Source organism: Ostrea edulis, chromosome 6, assembly GCF_947568905.1.
Source record: "Ostrea edulis chromosome 6, xbOstEdul1.1, whole genome shotgun sequence".
Lineage (NCBI taxonomy): Eukaryota > Metazoa > Mollusca > Bivalvia > Ostreida > Ostreidae > Ostrea > Ostrea edulis.
This window is the reverse complement of record NC_079169.1, coordinates 14,058,763-14,085,791: the sequence shown is the minus strand read 5'-3', so window position 1 is coordinate 14,085,791 and position 27,029 is coordinate 14,058,763. Positions and strand designations below refer to the sequence as shown.

Genomic DNA, 27,029 nt, shown 5'->3' with positions numbered 1-27,029 from the left:
CGGACATAGCGTAGATTCTCCAGAGGGGGACCTACTGAAGGGGGTCTATTCTGTAACAGCAGGGATTTCATCCCATGCCCCACCAGAGCTTGGCCATGGACACACTGGAGGCATATAACCGCGAACTCTTCAGACCCATTGTAATTGTTGCCTTTGAGAATTGCTCCATGCTCTTCACTCCCCTAATTAATCTGAAACCTTGCATCCACTCCTGATTGCGGGTCATGATAGAAATCAACTTATGATCATATAGACTGTTTATATTTGTAACACTTTAAAGTTATGTTGTCCCTCGATCGGATATAAAAAAAATATGAAAATATTAATTGTTAGATAATATAAAAATCGGTCTTTCTAAAGGTACCTTATTTCCAAACATTATGTTGTGGTAAACTAAATTAAAAGTGCATACAAGACACTGTGCTTGTAGTTCAATAAACAGCTGTAAATTATAGCGAAAAGGACTACTCCAGATACTAAAGTAAAGGGGGAAGCCTCGCTATGGGGGGGGGGGGGGGGGGGGGGGGGGGACTGGCTCACAGGCACGTGTTTCATAATCTTCGCAAGCTATACTATATGCTAGAACGTTTTATATATATAACCTCGTTGCGATTAAATGTCCATTTTGATGAGGACTCGTTAATCTACCTAAACTGATGCTATTGTAAACAATACGATTTAATTTTCTCCTAAAGTAAATGGAATGTTTATTCGGTATATACATATACATGTACACACCAAGGATAATCCGTGAAAACTCGAAATTAAGCTTATTTCCAATGATGTCCTTTGATGCATGGATCATCATTCTAAGTACTTCATGAACGAAGTCATTTATTAGAGACTGTTTTGCATAATTCATATGCATACACTACTGCAAGCACCATTTGATTAGCTCGCTCGATTTTTTTTTTTTTTGATTTTTTTTTTTTTTTTTTTTTTTGCCTGTGACATGTTCTGATACATGTACATGCATTACATATAAAATATATGAACCTGAATCACGGGAAAATGTGAATTTTATGCCCTTATATATTCATAAATCATTGATAGATGAAAATAATTTCTTCTTAAAAGTCTGAATTGAGTTCGATTACTATTTCTGGGGGAAATACTTGTTCTCATACACACACTCCTCCTACCTATAATAAATTAATACATTAAATAGTCTATCTATAATAAATTAATACATTAAATAGTCTATCTATAATAAATTAATGCATTAAATAGTCTATAGATGAACTAAACACTTAATTTTTCTTCGCCACTCTTTGAGATTTAACTTGATTCTTTTTAATGTTGCCAAATCATTGTCACAGTTCATCAGCAATCAATAAAGGTACTGGTGAATGTAGATATATTCATGGATTTTCAATAGAATGCACTGTATATGTGTAATTCATTTACACTTTTTTATTGGAGAATTGCGGATCTATTCAAATTGTACTATTTGGTTTTTGCATTTACTATACACAGGTTATCATCGGGGTCGATAGGTCAAAAGGTTCTTCCTGTATATTTATAAACAACGAAAGCCTGAGGAACAGCTGAGTTGTGGTCCAGCGATGGATGTACGTATACTGTGCTTACTCTTATTGTTAAACAATGGGCTTTGTTCGTCCTTTGAATTGTCGAAGGAATTTGACGTTAAGCCACTCATCCGTGATTTTAGAGACAAAAATACGTACATCAGAGCTCGCAATGAAATGATATTTGCTGAGAGCAATATGAGAATCGGTCACGACATTGTGCTGAATAACCAAGAACAAAAAGTAAACCAAAAACTTATGAAATACAAGCAACTGGAGATAAACGAATCGAGAGTTCAGAATGGTAAACCCTTTCCTCCTAGTGTTAGTTTCCTGACTGGCAAGCCACTGGTGGAGAAAAGTCAAGTCTTTCAGATGATAAAATTAATGCCCAAAGGTATGTAAGTGATCAGTATGACTGTGTGATATATCGTAGACAGAAAGGAGGAAAAACATTAAGCTTACCATCACTGTACTGTAAAACATAAAAACGCCTGCTCTCTCGTTCTCTCTCTCTCTTTCTTTCTTTCTCTCTCTCTCTCTCTCTCTCTCTCTCTCTCTCTCTCTCTCTCTCTCTCGTAGTAAAAATAAGTAAGGGTGAAGTAATGTTGAGGCGTAAATTTGGCTATTTTGATTGCCGCAGCTAGATGAATCTGTCGTTGAATTAGTCAACGTAATTACAGGAAATGAGAGAGCTATAGCTATTGGTACCGCATGACTGAATAAGATAAACTGTCACTGAATGCATACGAGTATACAATGTCTGAGTTGAAAAGTACCATATCAATGGAATTACCGAGTATATTGTACAGTGTAACGACGTCGCTCCTATATATACGTGATTCAAACATTATGAGAGCTAACACGTGTTAGATAGTCATATGGCTGTGTGCCACACATACGTATATTATAATATATATAGGTTATCGAGTGACAGAGAATTAAAGGAGCTTTTAACGGTTTTCCCATTATTCAGACTGAAAACTAAATAGTAAGGAAGTAAAACTGCATTTAAAGCATACAAGTTTTTAAACATGGTAACTACCTATGAGAACGTATTTAATGGATCCCGTGGCCCAGATCGGGGTTAGAATTAATAGGTCTTCAGTATCCCTTGCTTGTCGTAAGAGGCGACTAAATGGGGCGGTCCTTCGACTGAGACCCCAAAAACGTAACACACAACGTGCGGTGTGTTTCTACATGTAACATACAATTCTTGTAAGAAAACCGTCTTTCGGGACACTCAATACTAAAAACAAAATATGTGATAGAATTTGTGAAATAGTGTGCTGAGGTTTTATCAAAGACTAAAACGTACATCTACGGCTACACCATTCCTTGAATTTGTATTCAGCAACGTGATAAATTGGAACAAGAGTACCGCAAACGCAATCTAACTGAAATAAGATATCTTCTCTAATCACAGGCACTCGAAGTTTTAAATATCTATAATAAAAAAAAAATGTCTTCCTGTAAACATAAGTTAATATTATGTTTACAGGAAGACATTTTTTTAAATTATATATATTTAAAACGTCGAGTGCCTGTGTCTCTAACCATGGTAAGTGTAACGGTGAGACAGGTCTGATGCTGATTAAATAGACCGAAAACGGTATTCGACAGCACACGCTCGTTTGAAATCCAGGGCAATCGCGGAGAAATCACAGTTGAATGCATATTTGAATTGTTGTGCACGTGGATTGAATGAACGATACCTTCTTAAGAACGATTTTTGAATAATTGCGTCAGGGCCGTAAATTACATGGAGGCGGAGGAGGCAGCTGCCTCCTCCAACTTTTGAGCCAAAAAAAATTAAAATTTAAAGTTCATTAGAATTTATGTTGTTTCCAATAACTAAGAACATGATACCTCCCTTAAAAAGCATTCCAAATCTTTCTTTTAGAATGAGTTAGTCAAGTAACATCTTAGAAGGCCCTAGAATCAAGGATTTTGCACGAAAAGTGTTCAGTGTGCACAAAATGTGCTCAGCGTCTGGGGGCCTGGGCGGCCCCCAGACCCCTGCCTAATTTCCTGCCTCCTCCAAATTGAAGGTTAATTTACGGCCCTGTGCGTGCATTAGTTATGTTTATTTATATCATATACAGTAAATAAAACTTGATTATCAGGAAGTCACTTGGAGCTCCAAATTAAATGTTCCTTATGTAAGATTATAACACTCTCTTATGAGTAGTCATGAAATATAAGGTGATTCCACCCGAGGGTTGCAAAAAAGCTGTGAAACCCGAGGCTTTGCCGAGGGTTTTACCGCTTTTTTGCAACCCCGAGGGTGGAATCACCTTAATATTTCATGGCAACTCATAAGAGAGTATTTTTCTCTCATATTTCTAGAGTTCTCCGTTTTCCTTGTGCCAAGCGACGCCATTTTGAGAATTTTCCAATTAATTAATTTTTCGCTGTACATAAAAAATAACACCAGAATTGAATTCTACGACCTTCATTTTGGCAACTACGTTGCCGACAAAAAATCGGCGACGAGTGTATAAGTGAATGATATTAGAGTTATTCCTCTTTGAATAAATCAATAATCAGGGTGATGCGTGACGTAACTCGACAGTCCATCAGCGCGAAACATTTTGACAGACTTAATCAGAATATGAATCCACAACTGCACATTTTTTTTCTTAGAGGAGCATTGATATTGATATTAATTGAGCAGTTATTTAATGACGAGTGTGTGAAGAGAGATTCCAAGTGGTTTTTGTTGATGAATATGGGCATGGCTAGACTTTCGTTTTCCACGCGTGCAAGGACTCGAGTCTCATGGACATTGAAGGCACTTATTTCACCTGAGACACGGACAGTAGACGTTGACAGAGTGAATGTGGAGGTAGACCTAGAAGTAATAGACCGTGTGGGCTGGGTTTCTGTGAACTGGCATAGGGCCTAATGCACAGGATGACATAGGTGTATGAGGAATTTGTGACTGTTGTTGAGTGTGCAGTAATTGTTCAAGGAATGTGTGTTTTTGTGTCGGGTCACATACACCTGGAGATTATCAGGGACATTACAATCTGTCATTTTTTGTACAAGAACTTTGCAGACGCTAGTGTTCGTCAATCGAGGCGAGGCAAGTTGCAAGCTAGTTGTGTATTGATTATGACGTCACGGGATATGTAAGATAAACGTCATGTGATATGAAAGATAGAAATATCTTACATACCTTTCTTTCATAGAATATCTGTATCTTACATACGTAGATATGAGAGAATATAAGACTCTCTTATGAGTAGCCATGAAATATAAGGTGATTCCACCCGAGGGTTGCAAAAAAGCTGTGAAACCCGAGGCTTTGCCGAGGGTTTTACCGCTTTTTTGCAACCCCGAGGGTGGAATCACCTTAATATTTCATGGCAACTCATAAGAGAGTATTTTTCTCTCATATTTCTAGAGTTTTCCGTTTTTCTTGTGCCTAGCGACGCCATTTTGAGAATTTTTCAATTAATTAATTTTTCGCTGTACATTAAAAATAACATCATAATCGAATTCTACGACCTTCATTTTGGCAACTACGTTGCCGACAAAAAATCGGCCGACGAGTGTATAAGTGAATTGTATTAGAGTTATTCCTCTTTGAATAAATCAATAATCAGGGTGCGTGACGTAACTCGACAGTCATCAGCGCGAAACATTTTGACAGACCTAATCAGAATATGCATTCACAACAGCACGGGTTTTTTTTTTTTTGGTTTTTTTTCTTAGAGGAGCATTGATATTGATATTAATTGAGCAGTTATTTAATGACGAGTGTGTGAAGAGGAATTCCAAGTGGTTTTTGTTGGTGAATATGGGCATGGCTAGACTTTCGTTTTTCACGCGTGCAAGGACTCGAGTCTCATGGACATTGAAGGCACTTGTTTCATCTGAGACATGGACAGTAGACGTTGACAGAGTGAATGTGGAGGTAGGCCTAGAAGTAATAGACCGTGTGGGCTGGGTTTCTGTGAACGGGCATAATGCACCGGATGACATAGGTGTATGAGGAATTTGTGACTGTTGTTGAGTGTGCAGTAATGTGTATTTTTGTGTCCGGTCACATACACCTGGAGATTATCAGGGACATTACAATCTGTCATTTTTTGTACAAGAGCTTTGCAGACGCTAGTGTTCGTCAATCGAGGCGAGGTAAGTTGCAAGCTAGTTGTGTATTGATTATGACGTCACGGGATATGTAAGATAGAAATATCTTACATATCTTTCTTTCATAGAATATCTGTATCTTACATACGTAGATATGAGAGAAATTTCTTTCTCTCATATCTACGTATGTAAGATACAGATATTCTATGTAAGAAAGGTATGTAAGATATTTCTATCTTTCATATCACGTGACGTTTATCTTACATATCCCATGACGTCATAATCAATACACAACTAGCTTGCAACTTACCTCGCCTCGATTGGGAATACCCCTCGATTGACGAACACTAGCGTCTGCAAAGCTCTTGTACAAAAAATGACAGATTGTAATGTCCCTGATAATATCCAGGTGTATGTGACCGGACACAAAAATACACATTCCTTGAACAATTACTGCACACTCAACAACAGTCACAAATTCCTCATACACCTAGATGTCATCCGGTGCATTATGCCATTTCACAGAAACCCAGCCCACACGGTCTATTACTTCTAGGCCTACCTCCACATTCACTCTGTCAACGTCTACTGTCCATGTCTCAGATGAAATAAGTGCCTTCAATGTCCATGAGACTCGAGTCCTTACACGTGTGAAAAACGAAAGTCTAGCCATGCCCATATTCACCAACAAAAACCACTTGGAATTCCTCTTCACACACTCGTCATTAAATAACTGCTCAATTAATATCAATATCAATGCTCCTCTAAGAAAAAAAACCAAAAAAAAAAACCCGTGCTGTTGTGAATGCATATTCTGATTAGGTCTGTCAAAATGTTTCGCGCTGATGACTGTCGAGTTACGTCACGCACCCTGATTATTGATTTATTCAAAGAGGAATAACTCTAATACAATTCACTTATACACTCGTCGGCCGATTTTTTGTCGGCAACGTAGTTGCCAAAATGAAGGTCGTAGAATTCGATTATGATGTTATTTTTAATGTAGAGCGAAAAATTAATTAATTGAAAAATTCTCAAAATGGCGTCGCTAGGCACAAGAAAAACGGAAAACTCTAGAAATATGAGAGAAAAGTACTCTCTTATGAGTTGCCATGAAATATTAAGGTGATTCCACCCTCGGGGTTGCAAAAAAGCGGTAAAACCCTCGGCAAAGCCTCGGGTTTCACAGCTTTTTTGCAACCCTCGGGTGGAATCACCTTATATTTCATGGCTACTCATAAGAGAGTCTTATAATCTTACATACCTTTCTTTCATAGAATATCTGTATCTTACATACGTAGATATGAGAGAAAAATGATTTCTCTCCGGTCCGAATTGAAAGTTAGATAATGATATTTTAGGAATGCAGTTGTAATCCACCATGCCGAATAGTTGACCAAAGACAAAATGCGCGAGCCGTCGTTCATAATTTCAAAATTTGAAACTCAGTAGATTGCGAATGTGTTTCTAATGGTAATTTTTGTCAGTGCGACAATTTAAAGACAAAATTATTAGTATGTACGTCGTTTCTTTTCATGAAACGTAATAGATCTAATCGAAAACATAATGCACTATATGAATGACAAACAGAAAATCTGTCTTATTATAAGCAGTGGCCATTCCTGGGCATTGCCAGGTCGTGTACAACCTGATTTTGGTAAAATGTTTTTTAACTTTAGAATTATAAGACGAAAACTTCCCAGAACAGTCCTGGACCTTTCGATATCTAACATATTGGACAGTTTCCGTATTTTCGACATTTTACTTACTTTCAAGATCTGTATCATCACAAAACGTGTTCAACCAAAATAAACAACTTTTTTGTGCTTATTATTTGTACATAACAATGATTGTTAATAATTTTTACAAAAATTCGTAACAGTGATTTCTACAATCAAGGAAAGAAATAAAGACATCGAAAATATCAGATGAATGCCGTGCTTAAAAGTTTATTGATGTGTCAGATCGTTGGTCTTGGAAGGGGAGTGTCCTTCGTTGAATGAGATGTGTATTAAGTAATATGATTATTAATCTTCATAAAATGATAAATATGGGCCTAGTCAAAACTATTATAAGTGTAACTAATATTGAACACCTTCGCAGTTTTTATGCTGTTGAAAACCAGTCGCAGCTTCTCGACTTGTCAGAAAGGCCCGAGAATGTGCGATTGGTTATAGACCTAGGCGTCTATGATGTTGCCTCATTCTAGGCGCTTCTATCTGGAAATTTCCGAAAGGCTGATAATTTAAGACTAAAATCACTGATTAAAGAAACGAACAGCCATATTTTCTTTATTCAACAATTATCAAAACTTATTTCTTCTGTAAGATCAAAATCAAGCATCGATAAACAACAGATGGACTTCATATCGTATTATCTCAAGTTGACATTTTAAAGAGGAGAAAACTGGCTTTGATCCGCCAAAGCGTGTCCCGCCACTTTACTCTCATTTTTGCTATTTCAGGGTAGTTTATAATAATATAATGAATTCTTTATTTAGACAAGACAGCACAATTAGTATAAATGACTAGTTTACATCGTGGTCTTGTATAAAACCTATTCAGACAGATAAATGAGAGAATAGAAAAATAGATAACCTAATATAGAATATATACATAAAATATACACACGATAACACTGGGGAAAAATAAACATATACATATCAATAGATTAATTATCACATGTTTGAGTTATAATGCAGCAAATATGCTGATTTAAAAGATGTAATAGAAACACAGCTTCTGACAGACTCAGGCAACTGATTCCATAAAATTGTAGAAGATATCTTAAAAAGACCGTTTATATATATAAATATCATATTCAGTTCGAACTGTTGGTAAATATAGAATGCCACCATCGCTGCTTATACTTACTTATAAGTATTGATAGCTCTCCGTGATGGAAAAAAGTCCTGAAAACTGTTTTACCTCCGTTTAGCTCTGACGTAAGTCACGGTGCACCAAACCAGCTGAAATGCAAATTCACTCTTACGCTTCTTGAGGGAGAAATTGTGGCCAAATTCAACACTGTACATGCATCCTGTGTGGATTTTCATGAAATTGTTATAGTTTTCATTTGCATTGTGAAAAGTTTGAAAACACCATAATTATGGTATACATGTACATGTATACCTGTTAAATGTACCTCTCTCTCTCTCTCTCTCTCTCTCTCTCTCTCTCTCTCTCTCTCTCTCTCTCGTTTAAATTTATGTATCAGCAGACCATAATCACTTTTGATATTACAGAAAAATGTCTCATATAATCGGTACACTATTTTGTTTTTCAATCCAAGAACTTTTTATAAGTGTATTTTTACTTTGGACTTGGTTATTATACTAAGAAATGAAATCAATCATAATTCTGAAGATTTTTTTTTATCTACATTTCATTTCATTAGTTGTGTAATCTTTTTTGGTGTGTATTTGTACATACAGTTTTTCATGCTCCGAAAAACTGAGGGAATACGATATGGAAACGAAAGGAAGGTTAACTTCCACAACAAGATAATTCATTCCATGACATTTTCATTTGAACAATGCACCTGCAATGAACACGCCCACTATTTCCTCCAGATAGACTTAGTAACATACCTGTTAGTTTTGTGTTTCAGGGGCTGCGCTTCATCTTCATGACTGTTCCATGGTGGATTTGAAATGGCTGGTCAAGAACGCCACATACAGAGATCATTGCTTTATGTGCACAACTGTCAAACACGCTGTGTATTTCAAGTTCTTTGGGGGCACGCCCCCTGATAATCCAGGTATGTTGTTATTTTAAAAAACATGACAAGTTTTTACAGCCACCCCCCCCCCCTAAAAATGGTTCAAGGATGTATAGGAATGTTTTACCGTGATCATCACCAGCGTCTGCAAAGCGGTTACATTTGCTGCCATCGCTAGTTGTATGTTATGCACTGGGGTTTTTTAAGGAGGTACTCTACATCGTCATAATGGCTGACTTCCTTTTAAAGCATGGATGAAAATATAAATATTAGCAATATTTGTCTATTCATTTCTAAATCCATCGCCTAGTTGAGTAGGTTAGCACTTCGGCTGTTGAACTGTAGATCGCGGGTTCGAGTCCAGCAGGAGTTTTGTCAGATTGCAATCTACTAAAACTGCTTATTTTGACTGAATAAAGAAAATTTGAAAGTTTTCAGTTTCAAAATACATATCCTCCACATCAAATTTCTCTGGTGTAGCATACTCCTTAAATATCGCCTCGTTGGTGAGCAACAATTGCAAAATACTAACACGCGATACGAAATTTTCTGCGCTCACTTTTCGGCATTCATTCTATGTGATTTTCAAATACAATGATCTTTTAGCATCGAATTCGGTACCCTTAATTGTAAATTATAATGTACAGAACGCTCGTAATTAAAGACACAGAGACCTGTCTTCCAGATTGTGAAAAAAAAAATAAATAAATAAATAAATAAAAACATGAATCCTCTAAAGCTGTTTTGATATAAACATGTCGATACGTTTTGGTAATTAATACATAGTTTAGATTAGCTGCAATAATATAGCCCTCTCCGATTTGGGAGGGGGGGGGGGGGGGGGGCTATCCCAAAAACGTCAGAATAAACAAAAATCGGATAGGGCTACATTATTGCAGCTAAGTTTAGATTACACCCCCTGCATGTTGTGTCATATCAATATTGATCATGGAGGGGCCGTCAACCCAACCATCCTCAGATCAGAACAACCGTGTTTGCTTTGTTTGAACGCGATGCATATAGGATAGTTTAGCTTTGTGACGTCACACGACGTTCACACTTCTGTATCAGTTTTAGTGTAGAATTCCCAATTTTAATGAAGAAAATGACGATGAAATGTAATATAAATATTTTATAAAATATTGTAGATTGCCCATGGAAATCTGTGAAGACAGAGCGACAAAAGGCACGCAGTATAGATGAATTTGATAACATGTAAGCACTATCTCCTCTTCCTTAAGTCTGGGATATAAACATTTAATTCTGTTGGGTTAAATGTATACATGCATATGGGGATTTATGGCTACTAAATCCGCACACACACACACACACACACACACACACACACACACACACACGCACGCACGCACGCACACACCCCCCCAACCCCAACCCCCAACCCCACAAAAACACACACACACACGAGCGCGCTCACGTACGCATACAGCCGAGTCGAATCTCAGCCGAAATTAGTACAATATTTGTTCTTGAATATTCAGGTATTGATAGATGAAAATGTAAGAATCATATACATGTAATTATCATGGTGCTCCCATTAGAGATTAGAACTTGTTATTTATGTATATCGTGGTGCTCCCATCAGAGATTAGAACTTGTTATTTATGTCTATCGTGGTGCTCCCATTAGAGATTAGAACTTGTTATTTATGTCTATCGTGGTGCTCCCATTAGAGATTAGAACTTGTTATTTATGTATATCGTGATGCTCCCATTAGAGATTAGAACTTGTTATTTATGTCTATCGTGGTGCTCCCATCAGAGAGTAGAACTTGTTATTTATGTATATCGTGGTGCTCCCATCAGAGAGTAGAACTTGAGTTTTAAAATAATCACTTGACAGTGAAAATTACGTACCTACACTTAACTTTTCAAGATTTTAAGTGTTCCTCTCAATCTATGTGATTTTTTTGTGTCGTGAATTCAAGCACCTTAGTAACTATCAACTAGAACAAATAGAATTATTTCAAGAACCGGGTGTTTGATTGTAGGTTGTATATGAACGTGGTTTGATTGTAGGTTGTATATGAACATGTCCTTGATTACACCGGACCCTGTGAAAGCTTATCCGACCATTGATGTTGTTTGGGCACGTTTCCTACAAGTCCTGAACCAAGCGAACGGTCTTATCAACTACACACCAGTGTTCACAGACTATTTCTACGAAGCCCTGAGCGAATTTAACTTGGACAATGTCCAGTATCTTGAATTCCGAGGACTCCTGCCACAGGTTGTTTAGACTCACGATTCTAGTATTTTTTCACTTCGCTCCTGTATGCCTCACAAGCAATATGTAGTGTAATTAAAGGGAAAGGCAACTCAAAAGATTTTTACATGATAAATAATAGGATTAATCATATGATAAAAATTTGTCATACATTTCTGTTGATATATGGCCTATATATGCTTCAGTACTAATTTGAAAACGTCAAAAATTGAAATTCCCGCGATCTATAGAGGCGGACATGATGTGCAACTCTTTTGTATTAAAGACCACAAAAATCAATAATTTTGACGTCACACCGTCTGTTCCGGTTTTGATGAGATTCTAAGATCATCCACAGGTGCTTGGGTTCAGCCCCCTCCGAATAAGCTACACGAGTTGATTTAATTTTTTCTTTCTTGAAAATATTTCTTATGCATGTCAACAACGTCTTGCATACCCATAAAGTCCAAAATAAGTCCTTTTTAAGAAAAGAAAAATTACCCTCTCTGGTTATTATAACAGCAGTGGCCTAGGGTATTTTTTTTTTTAAAGGGCTTATTTTGAACTATTTTGAACTTTATGGGTATGCAAGAAGTTGGTGACATACATTAGAAATATTTTCAACTAAAAATTAATTAAATCAACTCATGTAGCTTATTCGGAGGGGGGGGGGGGGGGCGGGGGGGGGGGGGGGCTGAACCCAAGCACCGGCGAGATAATCAAATATGTGCATGTGGTAGATGTTACGAATAAATAGGTTGATGCCTTCCTGCCAAGCAGTTAATTACACTAATGCGAAGGGGAGATGTGAAAAAAAGGTTAGTTTTCGAAAATCCCGATTTAACCAAGTCATTTGAAAAGAAAAGACTACGTAAACTGTGGATCCATCATTTGCGTTATGACAAGTTGAGGTTCGAGACATTTGTATGAAGAACGTGTACCGTCTGCCTGGTCTGCGACTCGACTGAACGTCTTCTTTTCTCAATTTCTTCTAGCGAAAGAACGGGCTCAAATCGTGACTTGTCATGTTTACAGTGCTGCTGATGAAATAAACCGGAATAGACGGTGTGACGTCATAAATTAAACTCCAATGGCCACTCTCTTAGCGGCGGGTAATTTAAAATACATGATAGATTAATATTGATTTAATTGTTAAGCAAGGATTTTTGTAGTTAAAGACTGTCAATTACGATATTAGTAAGTGATACTTTATTCATAAAAGCAACTATGTGGTTAGGGTTGCCTTTCCCTTTAAGACATAAATTTCATTCTTGAACAAATGCATGCCCAGGTATGAACTGTCACGCCAGCACACATACTTTTATAATGAAGCGAGTTAGCGCATCCTTATCTCAAATATTTTCAAAAATGAAATTTGTTTCTTCAATATTTACATTTTCCTTTCATTTCTGTCGCAATTCCCAGTTGTAGACGTACTACATACGCTCATTGTTTAGGACTATTTATAATTGCAACGCGTTCATTAGGTAACGGTTATCGTTACATATTAGATACATTGTATATTAAAGGCAGAAACATTGCAAATGGTAATAATTTGCAGTATATACCGATAAGAATTCTCTTCTGTAGAAAAGATATATGAAAATTTAAATATACTCGTTTAGAACACACGAATATTTCAGCACAAATCCTCGAAATGATTTATCATATCTGAGGTGTTGTTTTTTTTTTTCCCTCATCAAAATCGCCAAATTTCACACATCAAGTGCACTTTTACCTGTACTTTGTCAATTTGTCAGTCAGTCTGATGTTCCCTGTTCATCAAGGGAGAAATGAGTGCGGGTTTTTAGAACACGGTAGTCAGATCTGATTTCATTTTCGCGCATTGAATTCAAGAACAAGAAATGTTCTTTTGAAATTAAGTACGGGGGAAATCAATCAAAAATACAAATAATGTGATTTTACAGTCTTGTGATTCAAACTTTTACTGTTAAGAATTTTCTGAAATTTAACATTGAAAAAAAATCAATCATTTTAAAATGGCATCCAATTTTTGAAATATATTTGACAAAGGGAAGTCAATTATTGATTATAGTTCAAATAATTTGATACATGTATCATTTCCTTACTCTTTTAATTTGAAATATTCTTCACTAATTTTTCAAAACATATTTAAAAATTATGAATAGTCAATCAATATGTAGAATACAATGTAGATATTTGTAATGACTGCAGGTTTATGAGCTGGACGGCACCACTCGGAACAGGGATTGGGTGATGAAAACCTATAATGACATTTTCGAGAAATTTGTAGCTGATCATAAAAATGAATTTACTGGTGGAAAAGTAATATACTCAGGAATAAGGTTAGAATAAACAGCTTAGAATAAACGGTAATACTGTAGATACCATTTGTAAATGACCCCCACCCTCCCCTCTAGTTAGCTTTTCTGAGCTGAAGGTATTCTGATCATTTTTTGTCCAGCTGTCTGTCCGTAAACTTTTAATATTTTCTACTTCTCCAGAACCAGTGGATAAATTTCAATCAAACTTGGCACAAATCATCATTGGGTAAAGGTGATTCAAATTTGTTCATAGGAGAAGCCATACTCACTTCAAAGGGAGATGATAAAGAATATGCAAAAATAGGATGGACTCATTTAAAAATCTTCTTGATAACCACTGGACCAGAAAAGTTGAAACTTACAAGCAAGCTTCCGGACATAGTGTAGATTCAAGTTTGTTCAAATCATGGATCTTGGGGGTAGGGTGGGGGTCATAGTAGAGTATCAAAGTTTTACATGTTTCAAAATATCTTTATATACAAATCTTTTTCTTAAGAATACAACATGGCTGTGGTTATTGATGTTAATATGCAAGCATCCCCAGGTACTGTAGATTAAAGTTTGTTTAACTCATGATCTCTGGGGGGAGGTTGGGTCCGCAATACAGAATCAAAATTTTGCATGGGAATATATAGGAAACCATCTTCTTCCCCAGAACAGCAGACCACAGTAGGGATCAGAGTTTAACATGGGTATATAAAGGGAAACATTTCTAAACTCTTCTCAAGAATCAGGACCGTGATTAGGCATAAGATGCAAGCATTCTCAGGTAGTACAGATTGAAGTGGGTTTTTTTTTTCAAATCATGATCCCCGGGGTAGGGCAGGGCGACAATAGGGGATCAAAGTTTAGTATATGGGAATATATAGAAACATCCTGAAAAATGTTCTCAAGATAAGCAGGGCCATGATTAGTCATATCAACAAACTAGTGCATTTAAAGGTAGTACAAACTCAAGTTTGTTCAATTCAGTCCTCCCCACGGGGGTGGGGGTAGGGGGTAGGGTGGAGCCACAATAGGAGATCAAATCACTTAAATGTATTATTTTGTTTACAGGGAATTAATTAAAACCAATTCTTTTCAGGGGTAGCAGGGCTACACAAAATCACATCAAAATGCAAATGTTCCTAAGTTATGTGGTTTCAAGTTTATTTATGCCCCGATACTAAAGTCGGGGGTGGGGGTGGTGTTATTGGTTTTGTCCCATGTGTCCGAAACTTTGATTTTGCTCATAACTTTTGAATGGTGTGTGTTATGACTCTCATATTTCATATGTGCATTCCTTGTGGCAACACCTTTCTCTCGCGTACCAAAGATTTTGACCTGGTAAGTTGTAACTTTGACCTTGAAGTTTTATCTACTCTTAAGAAAAGTTAAACCTAGGTAATATTAGGTAGGGCTTTCATATTTTGTATATGAAAATTTCTTGTGGCCAGACTTTACATTCCGTACTATGATTGTTGACCTTTTGACCTTGTATCACGGTTACGTTGTGACCTTTGAGGTTTATATAGGCTGGGTCCACAGTGTGGGGCTAAACATTTTCATGGGAATAAAGATTTTTTTTTTTTTAAAAACTTATTAATAAATATACAACAGCTGAACAACATCAGGGCCAAGGTGACTCAGGTGAGCTATGTGGCCCATGAACTTTTTGTTGGGGAGGGGGTGATCAATAAGAAATGTCGATCACCCCATTATAGGGAGTTGGTGGCTCCACGAAAGTATTATCAAATCCAAATCTCAAAATGAAACCAAACTAATGTAAATCGAGCTGCAATGAACTCTGACAAAACTAGTTGGCCATATATTGTTTTCATTAAATGTATGTACATATGAAGTTATGATCATTATTTTTTAGTGATATTTGCTTCGCTCTATTATCTAAACACAATACTAATTTAAATTAATCACTGCATTTATCTACACTAGTACGAATGTCGGTCTCTGGATCCGCCGCTGTGTTTGCCGTCACTGGTAGAAACTACTCGTGACAAATGCTCTCCATAATATGCGTATTGAAAACTTTCTAATTTGAAACTACTGGTTAGGTTAAACTTACGTAAGTCGCTGGTTTCCTTTCTAACACAGGGTTGTACCAGAAATAGACGTTCTGAATCAGGTTAAGGAGGCTGTGCGCTTCCGGCAGATGTATCCCTCTCACTTCGCTGGCTATGATTTGGTTGGACAGGAGGACCCCGGTGTCCCCCTCATTAGCTATGTAGACGCTCTTCTGTACCCATCAGAACACATTCCACCAATCGATCTTCCGTACTTTTTCCATGCCGGCGAAACAGGTATTCTCTTACACATCATCACTCAAAACTAGGACCAAATTCATATTATTTTTTTTCAAAATTGCTGTAAATTCCTTAATTTTCGTCGAGGCATAATTTTCGTAACGGTTGTTTTCCATGATACGGGCATCAGTAAACACGAGAATGTGAACTACCACAGAAAATCACCACTCTTCCACCGTAATCTGGAGAGTTGTAGTTGATTGGCTCTAAGCCTCACGGCTTATTAGCATAATCCATATATATATATATCACAAGAGTTAAACAGACTCTTATTTTTGTATTCTTTATTCCCTTGAAAAATATATAGTGACAGAGTGATGAGCATACGCGTTACCATGGTTACCATCATCTTGAGGTATACCCTGTATTGTGTGTACAAATGATTATCAAGTACATGTATGTGTATTTTACTTAAAGACTGGGAAGGAACTCCAACAGACCGGAATCTGATAGATGCTGTATTACTCAACACAAGCAGAATTGGACATGGGTACGCACTGACAAAGCACCCACAGGTCATGAAAGTTGTGAAGGAACGGGGAATTGCCATAGAAGTAAACCCTATCTCCAACCAGGTACAAGATGGCGCTGTGTCAGATTAGTGATGACTAAGTACTGTAGTGTATCGGTAATGCATTTGAATTCCGTTGGATCGATGCATGTATTCATTAATCTTGCTAGTAACTGAGAATTCCTTTTCATGTAGGTACTGGCCCTTGTAAGCGACCTAAGAAATCATCCAGCAGCCGATCTCGTGGCAACAGATTTCCCTGTCGTCATCAGCGCAGATGACCCGTCAGTGTGGGGCGCGCGGGGTCTGTCCTATGACTTTTACATGGCGTTCATGGCACTCGCAGGCGAGACAACTGATTTACGACTCTTGAAAAAGTTGTCCATGAATTCAATTCAGTAGGTTCTTTGAATCTCAAAATATACAATTTTTTCCCTTAATATTTAACAATTCAATAGTACAGTATGATATATATAATAAAGACACTTTTGGGATCTCATTATGAAACGTATCAATGCAATATTATTTTCCATGTGATGATGAATATTGTGAGGTAATTTTTATTTTATTTTTCTATCGAAGTTTCCAAAACTTAGCCACAGCAAACTAGATAGGACATTATTGGAGATGTAAATTCAGGGGCATTATGAAATCCTCGAAAATGTATCAACTGTCGCATAATTAATCAAGAGAGAGAGAGAGAGAGAGAGAGAGAGAGAGAGAGAGAGAGAGATTTGTCTGATTACACAGTATATATTGGTATGGTACTCTTCCACAGATACAGTGCCATGAACCCAGTAGAGAAAGGTAAAGCCATGAATTTGTGGCGCCAAAAATGGAATGCGTTTATACAGCAGGCGTTACATCAGCTCAACCAGTCAGGGGAGATCAGTGTGTTTGGTTAATTACATCAGCTCCACCAGTCAAGGGAGATCAGTGTGTTTAGTTAATCCACTTGTCATCAGACGTTTGTGAAACCCTTGGTTTTGTTTTCTTTTTTTTTTTTAATTTAACGTTTTGTTATTATGAAATTCATGCTGATTTAAGGTATGTATTTTGTTAATAGTTTATATTGAAGACCTTTAGATTACTGTAGATAGTGCAGGTAACTTCTACACGATTTTATCATTAATCATTACGGAATTTTCTATAACATTTGGGTCTTTTCTAATAATGTAACATTGTTGTGAAACATTTAACGAAATAAGAAACTTTTTTATTTATTTTTAACTAATATAGATTGTACATTGGTATTTATGCAAATTCTACTTGGGCAAAGGCCACGTTACAGATATATATATATATAATAATAAAAATGTGCCATAAAAGCTCAGACACACAAATTTAAATGTAACCCCCCCCCCAAAAAAAACCCCAAGCAGCACTACTGCAATAAAAGCCATTCAATCATTCATTTCCTGCATGTCAAATGAGTGTTCCTTTTGTGTTTTAACTAAAGACGTGTGTCTCAGTTGGGGGTGTGGGTGCTTAAAAAGCTAAGACACACCCCTTTAAGTGTAAAACACAAGACAGAACAAACAGCACTACAACGCTAAAAGCCATTCAATCAGTTTTTTCTTGTATGGGTGCTGGTTTGTTCTGTGTTTTATTAAAGGATGTGCCTCAACATTTTAGCAGCCCTTTGCTGGGGTTGCACGCATGTGTGTGGATGGATGACTTATTCAGTTTCAAGTGCTTGCCTGAGACCGATACAATGTATGTACAATGAATCCATTGCATTGCATTTTCCCAGGTTTAGTTGCAGTTGATACATGTATATAAGTACACAATATTTTTTTTATTTAAGAATGATGTATATATACACAAAAAAAATGTATATTTAAAAAACTCAAAATGAACCGGAAGTCCTTTTATCCACCTATTGTATTTATATAAAGTACATTCCATTTATTCCAACATCTGATTTTAAACAATTAGTATTATGGCTATATATATATATATATATATATATATATATATATATATATATTTTTTTTTTTTTTTTTTTTTTTTAATTTATTCGCTAGTTTTGTCTCATACTCTGTCTTATGTACTGTTTGTGCAGCGATATACTAATATATTTCATTGTTTTTAAAAACATGACACATTTTATGTAGTATTTTTTGCAACGTATGAATAAGTTTTTGCATTTTATATTTCATTATTTTTAAAAGAGAAAAACATGTTCCAGATTTTGAATTGTGATTTAAGTACGTTAATGTTGTGTGAAGATGTTATTATTCGTATGGGTGCGTATATATATTTTATACATATAACTTTATGTATGTGGTTGTCTTTGTACTCTTTAGGTTTTTACAGGTACATGTAATAGTCTATCTGATTAGAACTGCATTTTAATGTGTACACGTCAGTGGAAAAAGTCTCTGACGTTGCACGTGCTCTCATTTAAAAATAAACTGATATTACGTCACCAAAATATGCATGTTTCCAATAAAACATTGTTTTATGTTTATACATGTATATAAAACTGTTTGAGACTTTAATAAGTATGTTAGTGGTTATCGTACAGTATACATGATGTACTTTATTATCGGCCACCACGAGGCGGGCGATTATACATGTACAATCTAATTCCAATCTTTACGGCGCGGATCTAAGAAGTCTGATTTTAATCAGATTGGGTGATTATAATATTTTTGGTTTTGTAAAGACGACCGTAACTTACTGCGGGCCTACATTATAAAATAATAAACTTAATCATATTCATGAAAAGCTTCTTGTATCAGTGTGATGTGATTGTTCTACTAAATTGAATTATATGAGAAAACATCCAGATTGTCTCCAACCAAGTACAAAATTTCAAAGACACAATGCTTGGTGTATCTTTTGAATTGTGACTTATTGTTTTGCGTGTTGACGTTACATACAAAAATGCTACTTTTGAGAGGTTTGATTGAATGACAATAATGCTGAATAGCTGGGGAAAATTCAACTGATCAGAACCACCTTGTTATTGTAGAATATATCAAAATATTTTAAAAGTGAAACATGCATGGATCAACGGAAGTGCATCATGACGTCACGTCGTTGCGTTCGTAACGTCACTTTTCTACATCAGGATATATTATATTGTTACGTTTTATTTAAATAACGTATAATTCATGGTATTAAAAGAATCAAATAAAGAAATTGCTATCAAATAATTAAAAATTATTCTATGAAAAAGTGGTGCTTGGAAAAATGCATGATTCGAAAGTTTAGAAATTTTGAGAAATTCGCACCTGTTCTTCAAGTCCCTAATCAGAGAAGTTAATTTTTGTTAAAGACATTGGTCCAGTATCGTTTAAGATGCACACAAAAAACCGAAATATCGAGTCTATTTAAGTAGAGTTGTCTTTGGTCACTGCCTGGTTCACATGTTGATGGAATGGTAACTTGTTATCAATATGCAGGTCTAGATCTTTCTCCGTGTCTGTTTCTTTGGGCACTCTGTTTTCTCCATCGTTGTCCCTCATATGATATGTATGACGGAGGTTGTTCTGCCCCAGAGGCATGACGCTGCACTTGCTCGTGTTGAACTTCAGCAGCCACTCGTCTGACCAGTCCGACAGTTTGTTGATGTCTGCCTGCAGCTTTATCCTCTCCATGGCCGTAGGAACCGGGGGGGGGGGGGTGCCCCCAATATTTAAAAAAAATTCATTTAAGAAATGAACATCACTTTTGAGCTGTTCATGGTCAGTATGAACGGATTTGGATTTGAGGCAAATTTTGTGAATCGTTCATATTGACCATGACAGATCAAAAGTGATGTTCATTTATTATATTTATATTCATTTACTAAAACACCGTTTGTTTACATTGCTTCTATTTTGTTGCATAAAACAAACTCCTAGCCTCTGTCACAGTAGTTATTGTGACGTATGTCAACACATAGACATGACGTACGTCACATTTCGTCTCACCCTGCCTTTTATCAACATTGCAAGGTGCACTGTATTTTGGAGGTAGGAGACCGCAAGAATGGGAATATAATCCACGTAAGTTTACAATCTTAATCCAAAGATGTGACTTGCGAGATCTTTGTAACAGATTTTCTATTTTTGTTTTTTTTCTTCAAATCATTACGCTCCGTCAGTCGCGTGCTATAAGCTAGTTCATAATCCGTTCATAGTCAATATGAACGGATTGTGTCGCGCGCTGAAATTGGTTGGTTCATAGAGGAAAATGCAATTTGTAATATAAATATATAGTAAAATTCACATATAGTGTAATGTATAATTATTTTTAAGCAGAAAGTTCATTTAATTCAATGAGACTCAGAGTCAGTCAGTGTGACTGTCCTTTAGCTTAAATAAAAAAAATATATTATGAAAAGCACTTAATGCCTTAACATTTCTTAGGGCATCATCCAAAAGGTCGTAATCATGAGGTAATGGTTCGGTTCTTGTTCCCAGCTCCGCATCTGGCGTCAAACCTATGATATGTAGTGACTGTTCCTTTGCCAAGTGCCCGGCACTAGTGTCGTTTAAAGTCCTTTACCGGTATTTGTTGACGACTCATACGAGTGAAAAAAATCTCGCAAGGGACGACTGATCAAAAGGTATCAAATATGTGTGACCTTGACTAACTTTCAAGGTGTAATAATTCATTAGATAGCTTGTTCATAGAAACTTCGTCTTGATACAAAAATGTCTATGCCCAACTGTCCTAATACCAGTTCGACGTTTGAAAATATTTAAAATCTTTTTGTAAAGCTAATATGATGAATTGTTGACTTTTTTAGCATCACAGTTTTTATGGTAAAAGTAAACCCGACAATGTGTGAAGTACTATTTATCAGTGACGTAACACCCCCAATGTGACGTAGGTCATGACGTGTAACAACTTTTTCAAAGCTTGTAAAGTCTCAGGCTGTCAAGACCTGTTTCATTCTTGGTCCAAGAGTAGACACTATCGTATCAGTGTAAGATCAACCTTCTGCACAGTTTTAACTTTGATTATGTTTCACAATGTATGCCCAGACGGACGAAAGAAAGGCATTTTTCGAAAAAGTGCACGAAGAAGCAAGGAATGCAGGAAAAAAGGGATAGGGAGCACTAAGTTTTCTTGTTAGACTCAAAGGGCAAATTTTTAAGAAATATCCTCTTCCAACAAGCATACCTAATATCCCAACTTCGAATATTCGAAAAGATGCTGTTTCCTCAGAGCTTTATCCAAATGATGCTCCTTCTGAGCTTATCCCGATTCAGATGTATGGTGATGGGAATTGTTTATTCAGAACTCTCTCTTTTTGTGTTTGGACATGAGGACAATTTTAAGGAAATGAGGGTACGAATTGTGTTTGAACTTGTTTCAAACCCGAAGCGCTACACGAATGAAAACACTTTTGTGACTATGTCCACAAACAAAAGTTCACTTCAATATGACTTTGAAAATTCTCTGTCAGAAGAGTGTTTAATTACTGGTGATTTGATTGCTTCGTTACAAAAGGAAACAATAAAAACAACCCAGAACGGTTACTATTCAAGCCTTTTACAGATGTTCGAAGCTTCTAACGTTTTGCAGAAACCAATCATGTCGATTTTCCCCGAGGTGCAAATCCCTGGTGTAAACAGACAAGATCATAATCAGCTTATTGTTCCTCTTGACCGTGCTGATGCTAAAGAATATCAGGATGCTCTCCACATCATGTGGACTCAAAACAATTGCTACAAAAATAGATGGTTGGACACCTAATCATTTTTTTGCCTGTATTCACAAGCATGAGGAACCTCTTTCAAGGTGTTCGAGGTTATCCTTTGAGGATTTTGAACCTCATCGCTCATTTGAACCAAAAACAATCATAAGATAGTCCTTCCCCACTCTTGGAGTCTAACACAAATGAGGGGTCTATTGAAACAGGTAAATTGGGGGAAACTGCCAACAAAGAAACAGACAAACATGTTAAGGTTGCTTCCTTTATTGATTCTTCTTCTTCAGAAGATATCTCAGAAATACCAGTTCAAAAGGCCCAGATTGTTCATGAAAAATGGCATACACCAGAGATCGGTAGTACCCCAAATCAGCCACGGAATATTTTCTTTCCAGCAAAAAAGTTTGGTAAAAAGATGAGATCTTTCAATGCCTCCTGGTTTGACCGGTGGTCTTGGTTACATTATGTAGAAATCAAAGATGTTGTATTCTGTTTTCCTTGCATAAAATCATTTCAGAAGAAGACTCTCAGTTGTCACAAGAAAGAAAAAGATTTCATATCAAGTAGTTTTAAAAACTGGAAAAAAGCAACCACAAAATTCGCCGCACACGAGAAAAGTGATTGCCATAAAGAAGCAATGGAAAGGGAGTTTACGATAAAGGAGGAGGTTAAAGATGTTAGAGAATGTCTTTCAAAGACGCACGAAGTCGAAAAGAAGTCTAACAGAGAGAATTTACTTAAAATCACAAACATTTTGAAGTTTCTTGCTCGACAAGGAATTGCTCTTCGGGGTGACAAAGACGAGAAAAGCTCGAACTTTAATCAACTTCTCATGCTAGAGGCTAAACGCGATCCCCAGCTTCAGGGATGGCTACAACGCAAGACAAATAAGTATGTTGCTCCAGATATACAAAATGAAATTTTGCAGGTGATGGGGTTGCAGGTTTTGCGACAAATTGTTGCTTTCATCAAATCGTCTGAATTCTTTTCAATAATGGCAGACGAAACACGAGATATTTCCAACAAAGAGCAACTTGTTTTATGCATTCGATGGGTTGATCAAAATTTTACCGCTCATGAAGATTTATTAGGGATGTACTGTCTTTCTGACATTGGGGCTAATTCAATAACCCTAGCAATTAAAGATGCCCTTTTGAGGTTCGATCTGCCTATCAACAAAGTACGAGACCAGTGTTATGACATGGCTGGTTCAAAGACAGGTGTTGCAACACAAATTCATGCACTTGAACCCAGAGCCCTTTACATACACTGTTATGGTCATGCTCTTAACCTAGCTCGCAGTGATTCTATTAAGGGATGTAAAACCTAGCTTGCAGTGATTCTATTAAGGGATGTAAGTTGCTTAGAGACACCCTGGACATTGTAAAGGATAGAACAAAGTTGTTAAAGAATCTCCAAGAAGGGAGATGATTTTCAATACATTAAAAAATGCCCAAAATCTAGAGAAAACGTCAGCAACGGAGAAATAATACCATTTGTACATACTTATAATCCGAGAAATCAAAACATCAATTCAATTGTTTATGAATTAAACAAGCTACTTAGGGAAGATGAACAAACAAAAGGCATATACAAGAACCGTCGTTTTATTAGCAGTAAACGCCAGCCCAAAAATCTTAAGAGAATACTTTGTTCCTCCCAATTAGATGACCGTACTTATACAGTGTCAAAGTGTACGGACCCTCGATGCGGTACATGTGACTACATTACAGAAGGGACCAGTTATAATTTTAACGGACGAGAATTTAAAGTTAATGCTAACATGTCATGCGATACAAAGGATGTCATATACGCCATCACATGTCCTGGATGCAAGGAATATTACATTGGCGAAACTGGCAACACTCTCCGTGCCCGTGTACGTGTACATAAGCAGCACATCAGTACACCTGAATACAGACAAATCCAGTTAAGTGCACACCTGGAAACGTGTGGTAAAAAACGATTTAACATTTTCCCATTTTATAAACTCAGATGTGCCAGTGCTATTCAGAGACGGGAAAAAGAAAAACATTTTATTGGTATTCTAAAGCCAAAACTTAATAGTCTTTTATAATTGCCTATGATTTTCCCGTACTTTTTCCAGATCATTGTTGTACATTATCCATGACGTCACAATATAGACATTTAACGTTCCGCTTACTTTGACGTCATAATCACTGTTACTATGATACTGCTATGTATACATTTTTGTAAAGCTTCTGAAGATGTAATGAAAGCGCTAAAGCTTTACGGAGGATTTCTGTGTTTTCTTTTCATATTTTTTAAATATTAGTATCCGATTACTGAGACTCTATTTCAATTTTGGATATATATATATATATATATATATATATATATATATATATATATATATATATATGTTTATCATTTTGTTATCAATCATTTCTGAGTCATAAGGTATTTAGTACTCGGTAAACTTTCCAAAAATCGCCAGTCTGTGTTCACTTTCACTTACGAACTCCTCAATTATTTTTTCTGGATTCAGTTCATCAGTCTCATTTTTATGAACATCCAATAAAAGCAAATTGTTTGTTCGTATTTGACTTATTGTTGATCTCAGTGATGTTTTCAATCTTTTTGAGGCGTTGAATGAGCGCTCACTGGTAGCGTTAGTTGCAGGAAGTACCAAAATTAGTTTGAGAATTTTGATGATCTCGGCAAACAGACTTTTTTCGTTTGAATGTCTGAAAAATTCAACCACACTTGGTATATCTGGCGTAAAGCCAATCCACATTGAACAGAATTTCTATCACTGCACTGTTGTCCCCTTTAACATATTTGTACTTTCTTGTCTTACTGATCAGTGTCTCCGTCTTGCATGTCATGGGGTCAAATGCGTCAAAACATATTACTACATGTACACATTGTACATAAATACGATACTTATATGTTGCTATTCTATATCTTTGATGAATTTAATCGAACCAACAAAGCGCTAGTGCGTACGAGTTCAAATGACCTTTTTTATGCCCCCGAGATCAAAGATCGGGGGGGGGGGGGATATTGTTTTTGTCCTGTCTGTCATTCTGTAATTCTGTCTGAAACTTTAACCTTGCTAATGACTTTTGAACTGTAAGTGATGAAGCTTTGATATTTTACAAGAGTATTCCTTGTGACAAGGCCTTTCCGTGAGTACCAACATTTTTTACCCCGTGACCTCGACCTTGGAGTTTGACCTACTTTTTGAAAACTTTAACCTTGCTAATAACGTTTGAACAATAAGTGATATAGCTTTGATATTTCACATGATTATTCCTTGTGACAAGACCTTTCCGTGGGTACCAAAAATTTTTACCCTGTGACCTTGACCTTTGACCTACTATTTGAAAACTTTAACCTTGCTAATAACTTTTGAACAGTAAGTGATAGAACTTTTTGTCACAATCATAAAGACCCCTCATTAAAAATGATAGATATTTGGCGAAGTTACATCTCCTTCAACTCAGATTACGAACTTAGGTTGATCACCTCAGTCTTGTGGTACAATGCAGGCGCCACATTAAACCTAATGTATAACCAGATAACATGAAGACTTAGTGTCGTCACGTGATAAAATCCTATAACGCCCGAAACCACCTTTTATGCATTTACTGATGCTATACGTATGATCCGCTTGTTGTACAGATTTATCTTCAATAACTTAGAATTACACGAAAAATGTGAAAATGACGTGGATTTCATTTCATACCCAAAAATTAAGCGCATGATACCAGTAAAACTGAAGGTCGTCCTGTTTTTGATTCGAGTACAATTCCAGTGAATTTTATTTCACTATTTCCGGTATGTATCGTCATGATATTGAATAATGTGTACATTGAAATCCGTGCTAATTAATCCATGAATATCAATTATATGAAAGAAATTAGCAATACATGTATCATTAATTCAGGTCCGGTTTACAATTGTGACTCGTAGTACGGCGTATTGTGAAAAACAACTTTTTCACTGCACAACAACTTGCTCTTCCAACAATCTGATTAGCAGAAATGTACTACACTGTACATGTAGCGGCGAAGCAGCAAAAGTCGTCCCTCGTATGCACCCCGATTTAATGGGCTAAGATCTGTGAGAGGGGACTTGTTATTCAAAAGCACATTTGTACAATATCACCAATTTCAAATGACATGAATGCATGCAATCATTAAAAGGTGAAGATAACGAACAGTTATCAATCTCACAACTCCCACAAGCAATACAAAATATATACCCGGTAGTTGGGCAAACACGGACCCCTGGACACACCAGAGGTGGAATCAGGTGCCTAGAATAAGCTGTTTTTGGATCCGCTAACGCTTCTCTCGTTTGAGAAGCGGTAACGGATTTAAAACAGCTAATTTTAATTAGATTAGTTTTTGAACGTCCAACATTATGCGAAAATATGCCATAACTGAATATAATATATCATCCCCCATGCGTTTAGAAACTCGATCTATAATAGTAAATTCCAACCCAAGCGATATAATTGTCTGTGGTTTAGCGGATATTGAATAGGTCAGAATTTTAAAACATACAGCCAACTCAAAGGTCACAAGGTCAAATCTCACCAAATAATGAAGTCTTGTTATAAAGAATCTATATATGTAAAATATGAAAGCCCTACTTTAAATAGTGCAGAAAATATTGAATAGGTCAGGGTTGTAGGTTAAACAACAACAGCTAAGATAG

General features: G+C 36.5%; 1 protein-coding gene across 1 annotated transcript; it reads left to right on the top strand.

The window, feature by feature from the left end:
- Positions 1-1,464: 1,464 nt before the first annotated feature.
- On the top strand, positions 1,465-19,420 carry LOC125646180 (adenosine deaminase 2-like). Its single transcript, XM_048872359.2, has 9 exons — positions 1,465-1,926; positions 9,237-9,386; positions 10,496-10,562; positions 11,384-11,594; positions 13,767-13,897; positions 15,968-16,173; positions 16,594-16,751; positions 16,883-17,085; positions 17,466-19,420. Exons 1-9 carry the CDS (start codon positions 1,566-1,568, stop codon positions 17,590-17,592), a joined length of 1,614 nt encoding a protein of 537 aa, XP_048728316.2. The 5' UTR covers positions 1,465-1,565; the 3' UTR covers positions 17,593-19,420.
- The last annotated feature ends 7,609 nt before the right edge of the window (positions 19,421-27,029 follow it).

Bases quoted from the DNA above. Each gene is read 5' to 3' on its own strand.
- LOC125646180 (XM_048872359.2), top strand. From the start codon at position 1,566: ATGGATGTACGTATACTGTGCTTACTCTTATTGTTAAACAATGGGCTT. The intron at 1,927-9,236 runs GTATGTAAGTGA...TTTGTGTTTCAG, and splicing joins GATAAAATTAATGCCCAAAG to GGGCTGCGCTTCATCTTCAT. The intron at 10,563-11,383 runs GTAAGCACTATC...GTTTGATTGTAG, and splicing joins ATAGATGAATTTGATAACAT to GTTGTATATGAACATGTCCT.